This window comes from Salvelinus fontinalis, chromosome 21 (assembly GCF_029448725.1).
Source record: "Salvelinus fontinalis isolate EN_2023a chromosome 21, ASM2944872v1, whole genome shotgun sequence".
Lineage (NCBI taxonomy): Eukaryota > Metazoa > Chordata > Actinopteri > Salmoniformes > Salmonidae > Salvelinus > Salvelinus fontinalis.
Window position 1 is genome coordinate 33,278,201 of NC_074685.1, and position 10,033 is coordinate 33,288,233.

General features: G+C 44.7%; 1 protein-coding gene across 1 annotated transcript; it reads right to left on the reverse strand.

Moving 5' to 3' along the window:
• Positions 1-1,193: 1,193 nt before the first annotated feature.
• Positions 1,194-4,804, reverse strand: LOC129818712 (potassium voltage-gated channel subfamily V member 2-like). The gene is made up of 2 exons (XM_055874871.1): positions 3,361-4,804; positions 1,194-2,385 (listed from the first exon to the last, which is right to left on the reverse strand). The coding sequence occupies exons 1-2, from the start codon at positions 4,666-4,668 to the stop codon at positions 2,077-2,079; spliced, it is 1,617 nt and encodes a 538-aa protein (XP_055730846.1). The 5' UTR covers positions 4,669-4,804; the 3' UTR covers positions 1,194-2,076.
• Between the last annotated feature and the right edge of the window lie 5,229 nt (positions 4,805-10,033).

The window sequence follows — 10,033 nt, forward strand, 5'->3', positions numbered from 1 at the left end:
GGGAACCTCAGTCCGTCACCTTTATGCCCCATTAAGTCACCAATCTGTGTCCCGGCCTGTCAGACTGCTCGTAGCCTATTCATCTGAAGGAAGCAGAAGCCTGCATGCTCACTAGTGGGCCCTGCTTAGACTCAATCTGTCCAGGTCTCTGTGATTTGAATGGACCCAGTCAGCCGAGAAACAGCTTTTTCCTTCAAGGCCCAGCATTCTTCTCAGTTTCGAGGATTATCAGTGGCTGCCTGTGTGGCTGCTATTTGGGAGATTTTGTCACATTGTAATAGTCAGTCTGACTTGCGCTACTTCAGAGGATTCTGTTCAGTGGAGACAATTTGGCCGTTAGGCAATGAAAAACACCTGCGAGCTGTGCTGTCATGTTATTTTGATCTTTCTCTTTAGCAAAAAGTCAGCTTTCTGCTAAGTGGAAATACATTAGCGAGATGTTTTACTCTGCCCAAAATCTGTCCATGAAAATAAGCGCACGAAGTGAGGAATTTTTGTATAGTGTAAAAATTTGGCCATAAAAGTGTACTTGCTAGTTTGCTCGAAAAATAAGTTTCGTAGTGTTTAGGTTATGATGAATGAATGTATTGATATAAGTGGACACGTGGCATTTCAGCCACCAAAATCAAACACTATAGGAGTTGTGCATGTTGTCATAGAGAGAGGCCTCCTAACTATAACCCGTTTTAGTATGGACATTTAGGGATTCCACCATTTTATTGTCAACTGGGTGGGGAATCCTATGCGTTGGGAGCAATCAGCCAATGAAGAAATTACTACTTTAAATGGAAATGGCCTCAATGGTGCTGCTCATACGGTCTGTCGCAGACGCTATAATGGCACAGATACAAAGATGAGTCTATAGCCTGTTCACACACGTATCTACCCCCTCATTGGCTAGAATGGTCCCACCTGATCTCGCCTTCCCCTGCCTTCCGTCTTTGAGGAAATGTATTTCCATTGTTAGAGCGGTCACTTGACTATCTTGTCAATATAATAGACAATCTTTGGAGAGTACTTGTGAGGTTTTCCAAATATGCATAAAGAACATTCAAGATCACCGTGACCTACCCTTTTTTGTTTGTTTATCTTCTAGCTAGAGCAGAAACATTGTAAGTTGTTTCCATATTAAAAAATTAGCTTTGGGAAGATTCAATCTTACAGATTCCCATATAAAGGTGGAGGGGCTGAGTATTTAACATTCTTCCAGATGTTGCATTTTTTACTTCTTATTTCAGACCGTCCCCACCAGCCCCGGAGGGAGGTCGAGGACGATAGGGATTTGATTGGAAGGGAATGGCGTGGTATAAAAATGTAAAAAATGCATTTCAAAGGCCTTGTTTCTTCTGTAGGAATTAATTCTAAACCTCAAATTTAACTGAGTTTTAACATGGTAAAGGCAAAAAGGGAAAACGCATTAAGAATTGATAACCTATATGATATATTTCTTTGCAGTATTTTTGCTACAATGCAAGGTTGCCCTCCACTCTGGGAGCATTAAAATCCAAGCATGTAATTTCATAGAATCTCAGAATGCTTGGCAATGCTGAAATCTATGCAAGCAATAACTTGAAATTAACCAGTTATACAGTAACAGTAAACATAAGCCTTGTTTATACCTGGTACTAACATGCGTCCTTTGTCCTCATCTTGTCCACATTCTATTTGTGCTCACACTTTCAGAAATGTGTCTACACATGGTTTTAATGTGTCTCATCCATCCACTGTGTCTGCATTGTGACCAGATGTCTTGGTCCCTCTCTGTATGTAAATTATTTGACAGCTATTCTTTCATAATGATGATTTAAATATTTTCATTGTCCATATTGGTCTACACTTGTAGCGTGCCTGACTATCTCAGGAGGTGGTCAGGAAGATCTGATGACAATCGGATCACAATGCATATTTTAATCGTCTACACCTGACGGAAAATGTGGGCACAATCAGAATATGGACAAGATCAGGATAAAGGATGCATTTTATTGACAGCTTTATGGGACTATAGATGCACAGTAACTCCAGCTCCCTTGGAACCGCACTTGGTAGAAATAATGTCATGCTGTCACAGCATATCTATTAATTGAATGGAAAGTCTCCCATAGTGCTCAGAGAACATTCACCAGTGTGTTTATGGACTGCATCGTCACAGCATTTGGTAAACTTCCTGGCCGCCCTCTTGGCGAACCTGACCTTGCCCCGAGCCTTCAGCGTGGAGCTGTACTCATAAGACTTCAGCTTGGTGTAGTAGTCTGAGAACTTGTTGTACAGGATGGATATGGGCATGCCGTTCAGAATGATCCCAAAGGAGATGCAGGCGAAAGCAAACAGCCGGCCCAGGATGGTCTCTGGAAACATGTCTCCATAGCCCACAGTAGAGATGCTCACCTGAGGGAGAAGACCAATGGTCATGTTATCTGTAAACATTAACCGAGTCTCTACTGAGCTTGCTAACATTGCCAGGAAGTTACAACCTGGACTCAGATTCAACTTGCAGTGCATAGCAGTTTTAACTTTGCTTTGCAATCCGAGCCCCGACTTGACCATTCGTGATATGTGTGTCACTGTGCTCACTAGAGGCCTTGGAGGAGGCCAAGGAGAGCCCTGTGAAAAGCTTTATTTGGAGGATTAATTGAGAGGAGGGCGAGTGACGTAGGTCGTTCCTGGGGATATATTCGACCTCCGTCTGAAGGCTCTTTTGAAGCGTTGTTTAATGGAATTACAGAACTAAGGCACTAGGTGGGTCTACAGTCAAATGACATAGACATACAACAGATCAATTCCCGTGTCATCTAGTTCCATTAAATAAGGTGGAAGTGCCTCAAGGGAAATCCCTAAATGCCTCTCCCCTGGCAGTGAGGGAACTGGGGTCCAGCCCTCTTTTAATACCATTGTATTCATTAGGCAATGGAAAATAGCTTCCACATCTGCTGAGTCAGCCCTAATTCAACAAGATCAAGACGGCAGGACAGGCTAGTGGCAATGTGAAGGTGTCTCTTACAGGTAACCGTGATAATAGGCTACTGTACTTGACAAGTGTTTCTGGCAGCATATTTGTAATTAAGGCCAACTTTAGTTCTAGGTGGAATTGAATTGTCATATCAGAATCTGCAGTAGCAATGAATCAATGCCGCGTAAAACCCAATTGTCTGTGTTTAACAGTACCACATATACACATAGAAAGATACTCAGCACAGAGCAAGGTCAGAATGTGCAGAATAATGATAGTCCGGAATTTGCAGTGATATTGTAATAGTACACAGTACAACCCTTTCCAAATAACTAAACTAATCAATGAAGGAAATGCAATAATATTAAGCAAATGGCTTATAATGACCAATGAAATAGAATGGGATGACTTACAGCTGCCCACCACCATGCGTGAGGGATGCTTGTGAAGTTGGTCTGATGGACATCATGCTCCACCGTGTACACCATGGCAGAGAAGGTGAGGATTCCCATGGCGATGAAAAGGAATAGGCAGCCCACCTGCTGGTAGCACTGGCGCAGCGTGAAGCCGAATGCTCTCAGCCCCGTAGAGTGGCGTGCCAGCTTCAAGATACGGAAGATCCTCATCAAACGCATGATTCTCAGCACCTGGCCCAATTTGCCCACCCGGCCCACCGTCTCGATGTCTTGGTGCTTCCCGTAGTCGTCGTTCTCGAAGCACTCCAGCACTAGCTGCAGGTAGAGGGGAAAGATGGCAATCAGGTCCACCGCGTTCAGGACGCTTTTCCCGAAGCGTCGCAGGTCCGGTGTGGACACCAGACGCAGCAGGTACTCCATGGTGAAGAAAGCGATGCAGAAGGTTTCCACATGCTCCCCGTAGGTCTTCCCGCTCAGCTGGGCCGTGGGGGTGTTGTACTGCATCTCCTCCACCGTGTTCAGCGTCATGGCCACCAGGGACACCAGCACGAAGAAGCTGGAAGCCAGAGCCATGAGCTTGGCGGTGACGGAGGAGAAGGGCTTCTCCATCAGGTTCCAGAGGATCCAGCGTGTCTGGCCAAACGCCATCCCGTGGAACAGGTCCTCATTCTCCTCCATTTCCACCTCGGCCTCCAGCTCCCGCTGAATCTTCAGCTGCTCATTGAGTTCATCCTGGCGCTCCTCAAAGGAGATTCGGCAGCAGCGGTGTGTGTTCTTGATCCTGACACCCCAATAGTTGATCTCCTCCAGGAAGTTCCTGGGACACAGCTCGTCCTTGATCCAGAGCACGCCCGTCCGGTAGAAGTTGAAGATGCTGTGGAAGATGTCCGGGTCCCTGTCGAAGAAAAACTCGTTGTTTTGGACAACATAGTCGTCACACAGGTCCAGCTTTCTGTTGTGGTCTGTGCATGTCGCCAGGCGGCCGATCCTGGTCTTGGGATACTTGGCAGCAACCCTGTATGAGATCTGATACCCCTTCCCACCTACGTTGATGTTCAGCATGTAGTTCTTCACAAGAGAGGAGAGACCTCTTGTTGGGGAGGCCATTACAACATCTTCCTCATTTTCGTACTCTGCATAGATGTCGTAGATGTCTCGTCTGAGCTCTTGCATGGAGTTCCATTGTTTCACCAAGTTGTTCTGGGTGAGGGGAACATTGTAGTCCTCCTCTGGGTCCTTGTATGTGGGGCCTGTCCCCCCCACTTTATAGTTGGGGAAAAGGCTCTGTCTCCTGTTCTTGAGCATTCTGGAATCCTGTGCTGGGACCTGGTCAGACACGCCGGCTCACTGAGTGGTGTGGAGGCATTACCACAGGTCTAATACCCTCTCCTGAGTCACCCACAGCAGTATACCAGCAGAAAGAAACAACCCTGACCGTCTAATGTTGCTGACTGAGGATCTGGGTGCTTAAAGATTTAAATACTATTATCCTCTTCCAGTCGCTTTCCCCTCCTCTCTCTCTCCCCTCCACCCTGACGTCTTCCATTTGCCTTACATTCACAGATCAAATTGCCTAGCCACAGCAGGGGACACTCTGTGCTGTATTATAGACCATTACTGACCTCCTGGTTGGTAGTAAAAAATAAAAAGGGGAGGATGCAGCATAAATCCAGTTTGTTTCAATAATTCTAACACTATCCCATTTTCTTATGTCATCTAATAGAAATGTCTTAACAGAAACTGACAGAAATGGACAGAAGTCCTAAGGAAATCTTTCCGGTCATAGCTCATGTGATGTGTTTTCCTCTACATGCAGCTACTAATAGTCTTAAAACCTCTGGCTTGTGGAGTATTATAATCCTAGAGGCATGATAAAATACAATAACACACGCCTAATGTCTACTGGCATTAACATGCAGAGCAGGACAACTCCAGTTTAGATGTGGCCTGCTGCCAGCTGCACTGTATGGTACTAACTCATTGCTTACCACCAAGTGGCACCAACCACTTTCTCTCATGCAAATAACTAAACAATGGCAAATTCCTACGGACCATAGCCGCGGGAAGTAGGGGTGCTGAGGGTGCCGCAGAGCCCCCTGAAAAATCATAAATAGAAATATATATATATATTTTTTTTTAAAGGAGATACACTGGTCCTTTACTAGCCCTGTATTAGCGGACCAATATAGCATCTGTAGCAAAGGCACATTTTTTTATTCAGCACCCCTAAACACCTCTGTCTTTTGTGTGCAAGGGAACTTTGCTGTGACCCTTTAATCCAATCTGGTACAAGAAAACTAGTTAAAGTGCTCTAAAGTAACCTGCCCTCCTAGCCTCTGTGTAAACTCTGTTCAACTACACTTGTTGTGGGCTTAATCTAGTTAGCCTTTTTACACTCTACAGCATATTGTACTGCACTCTGTAATGCTAGTCTGGCTGACCAACCTGGTCTCAGAGCATTTTGTATTATTTTGTACGTAAATCTGCAAAACTCCATTTAGTATGATATGTAACATTTCGTATGGTATGTTTTAATTTGTGGATGCCCATCACCCATTTCATATGATATGTTAAGAATTTGCAAAACGTACAATTTGTTACGAATATGCAAAGAATGCAATATGTTACAAATTGGAAAACGTATAAGATTTGACCAATTCTAGCTAGCTGGCTAATATTAGATAGGCAACGAGTTAGGGTTAAGTTTAGGAGTTAGCATGTTAGCTAACCGTTCCCCTAGCCCTAAGTAAACCTCAGTCAGACTGTCTTAGGCATCTCACAGTACGGACATTGCAATTTATTGCCCTGGCCACATCTGCAGTCCTCATGCCTCCTTACAGCAAGCCTAAGGCACGTTCACGCAGAAGAGCAGGGACCCTGGGCATTTTTCTTTTGGTGTTTTTCAGAGTCAGTAGAAAGGCCTCTTTAACAACTGTTCGACAGGTGCATGTTCATAAATTGTTTATGGTTCATTGAACAAGCATGGGAAACAGTGTTTAAAACCATTACAATGAAAATCTGTGAGGTTATTTGGATTTTTACAAATTATCTTTGAAAGACAGGGTAATTTATTTTTTAGCCGAGTTTATGATTTGTGATAGAACAAAAGGTGTGGTTGAATTTATTCTGCCACTGTGTCTTCTTATTGTCTCGGCTTTTAGATCACAGTCGCAAGGCATATGAATTAACAGGTTATAGATCAAACAACGCAATTATTGCATCACAGGTTGTATGGCTTTTGGGGGGGGGGGGACTTGGCTTCCCCAGGAATTTTACCCACGCACCGTTACTGGATCTTCAGGTCAAAAAGTCAGAGCTCTAGAAAGAGCCCAGCGTTCCCGAGTTGGTTAACCATTCAAAACTATTTTTCCCAGTCGGAGCTAGTTTTGAAGTCGTAAATCTGAGATTACCCAGTTTCCTATGGTTTTGAACGCAGCATTAATGCTCAGAGGAAGTAGGCAGGGTATTCACTTTAAATCAGGAACCAAAACTCCTCCGTAGTGACCCGTGAATGCATTCGGTCACATGACAGCTCGATCAGCTGTTCGATTTCACTTACTCGCATGTCAACTGAGGCAGGATCACATTCAAATGGATTGGGAAGTAGGTCCCAAAGTGCTCTTCCAAGCGTTGAGGCTCTATGCAGGTCAGTCAATTTCTTCCACACCGATCTCAACAAACCATTTCATATTGGACCAGCATTGTCGTGCTGAAACAGGAATGGGCCTTCCCCAAACTGTTGCCACAAAGTTGGAAGCACAGAATCATCTAGAATGTCAATGTATACTGAAGCGTTAAGATTTCCCTTCACTGGAACTAAAGGGCCGAGCCTGAACCATAAAAAACAGCCCCAAAGCCTCCCGGGTGGTGCATCACAGTGCTAGCTGCGCCACCAGAGTCTCTGGGTTCGTGCCCAGGTTGTGTCGCAGCCGGCCGCGACCGGGAGGTCCGTGGGGCGACGCACAATTGGGCTAGCATCGTCCGGGTTAGGGAGGGTTTGGCCGGTAGGGATGTCCTTGTCTCATCGCGTGACTCCTGTGGCGGGCCGGGCGCAGTGCGTGCTAACCAAGGGGGCCAGGTGCACGGTGTTTCCTCCGACACATTAGTGCGGCTGGCTTCCGGGTTGGAGGCGCGCTGTGTTAAGAAGCAGTGCGGCTTGGTTGGGTTGTGCTTCGGAGGACGCGTGGCTTTCGACCTTCGTCTCTCCCGAGCCTGTACGGGAGTTGTAGCGATGAGACAAGATAGTAATTACTAGCGATTGGATACCACGAAAATTGGGGAGAAAAGGGGTTAAAAAATAAAAATAAAATAAAAAAAACAGCCCCAGACCATTATTCCTCCACCATCAAACTTTACAGTTGGCACTATGCATTGGGCCAGGTAGTATTCTCCTGCTATCCGCCAAACCAAGATTTGTCTGCCAGATGGTGAAGCGTGATTCATTACTCCAGAGAACGCCTTTCCACTGCTCCAGAGTCCAATGGCGGCACGCTTTACTCCACTCGACGCTTGGCATTGCGCTTGGTGATCTTTGCCTTGTGTGCAGCTGCTCGGCCATGGAAACCCATTTCTTGAAGCTCCCGACAAACAGTTATTGTGCGGACGTTGCTTCCAGAGGCAGTTTGGAACTCGGGAGTGAGTGTTGCAACTGAGGACAGGTGATTTTTACGCACTACGTGCTTCAGCACTCGCCGTTCCCGTTCTGTGAGCTTGTGTGGCCTACCCCTTCACGGCTGAGCCGTTGTTGCTCCTAGACATTTCCACTTCACAGTAACAGCACTTACAGTTCACCGGGGCAGCTCTAGCAGGGAAAACATTTGACAAACTGACCTGTTAGAAAGGTGACATTCTACTGTATGACGGTGCCACATTGAGAGTCACTGAGCTCTTCAGAAAGGCCATTCTACTGCCAATGTTTGCTATGGAGATTGCATGGCTGTGTGCTCGATTTTATACACCCGTTAGCAATGGGTTTGGCTGAAATGGCAGAATCCAGTGTATATACTGAAAAAATAAACATGGTACAATTTAAGATTTTACTGAGTTAGTTCATAAGGAAATCAATCAATTGAAATAAATTAGGCCCTAATCGATGGATTTCACAACTGGGAATACAGATGTGTATCTGTATACCTTTAAAAAAAAAATGTAGGGGTGTGGATCAGAAAACCAGTCGGTATCTGGTGTGACCCCCATTTTCCTCATGCAGCGCGACATCTCCTTCACGTTGATCAAGCTGTTGATTGTGGTCTCTTCAATGGCTGTGCCAAGTTGCTGGATATTTGCGTGAACTGGAACACACTGTCGTACACATCGATCCAGAGCACCCAAACATACTCAATGGGTGACATGTCTGGTGAGTATGCAGACCATGGAAGAACTGGGAAATGTTCAGGTCCTTGTGACATGGGGCTCATGCATTATCATACTGAAACATGAGTTGATGGCAGCGGATGAATGGCATGACAATGGGCCCCAGGATCTTGTCATGTTATCTCTGTGCATTCACATTGCCATCAATGATGTTCGTTGCTTATGCTTGCCCATACCATAACCCCTCCGCCACCATTGAGCACTCTGTCAAAGTTGGTAACTAACCGCTCACCCACATGACGCCATGCACGTGGTCTGCAGTTGAGGCCGGTTGGAAGTACTGCCAAATTTTCTTAAATGACGTTGGCGGCTTAAGATAGATAAATTAACATTCAATTCTCTGGCAACAGTTCTGGAGATTCCTTCAGTCACCATGACAATTGCACGCTCCACCAAAACGTGACAAAACTGCACATTTAAGAGTGGCCTTTTGTCCCCAGCACAAGATGCACCCGTGTAATCATGCTGTTTAATACGTTTCTTGATATGCTACACCTGTCAGGTGGATGGATTATCTTGGCAAAGGAGAAATGCTCACTAACAGAGATCTAAACAAACTTTTGCACATTTGAGAAAAGCTTGTGTATATTGAAAATCTGCTCTTTTATTTCAGCTAGTTAATCGGACCAATACTTTACATATTGCATTAATTGTTAGGTGTATATATATTTAGAAAGCGTTTGTCATTAATGCCTTACTTTTGAATAGTTAAACATTTCCTATTTTAGTATCTGTACATGAGCTTGTGTCCTCAAGTATGTAGACCAGGAAAGGGAGTGTGACAAACCTATGCAGCATTACCATTTTATGGCCATCTCAGAAAATACTTTTGGGCAGAAATCTATATTTTACCCTAACATTCAAGGTTTACTTTGATTATGATCTCCTGTACATCAAAACAGAATCCATATTGCCATCTGCAATTGTTATATCAGGCACTACTATGCATATGTGAATGCAGTTGAAATAGGCTGTCAATCATTAAAATGGTTAAATAATGCTCTCGAATAGCTACTAGGGCCACTACCTTAGACAAACAAATGACATCCTAGGTTGCACTCAGATTCTCTACCAAACTTCAGAAGTTGGTACATTTTCACTCCCCCTCATTTTAAAAATCTTTTTTTTTTGTTCATGCATGACACCCTCAGACCAGTCAATTCCGTTTGAATTAATGAGGGGAGTGTATGCTTTGGGAGAAAGGTGGAGATTCAGAATGTACCCCTAAATCAAGTGGTACAGGGAAAGTCAAGCAGACATGTGTAAATCAAATGAAAGGGTCTTGTTTTATCTTAAG

Excerpts from the sequence above, each read along its gene's own strand:
- LOC129818712 (XM_055874871.1), bottom strand. The coding sequence starts at position 4,668 with ATGCTCAAGAACAGGAGACAGAGCCTTTTCCCCAACTATAAAGTGGGG. Across the intron at positions 2,386-3,360 it reads ACGCATGGTGGTGGGCAGCT|GTGAGCATCTCTACTGTGGG; the intron begins GTAAGTCATCCC and ends CTTCTCCCTCAG.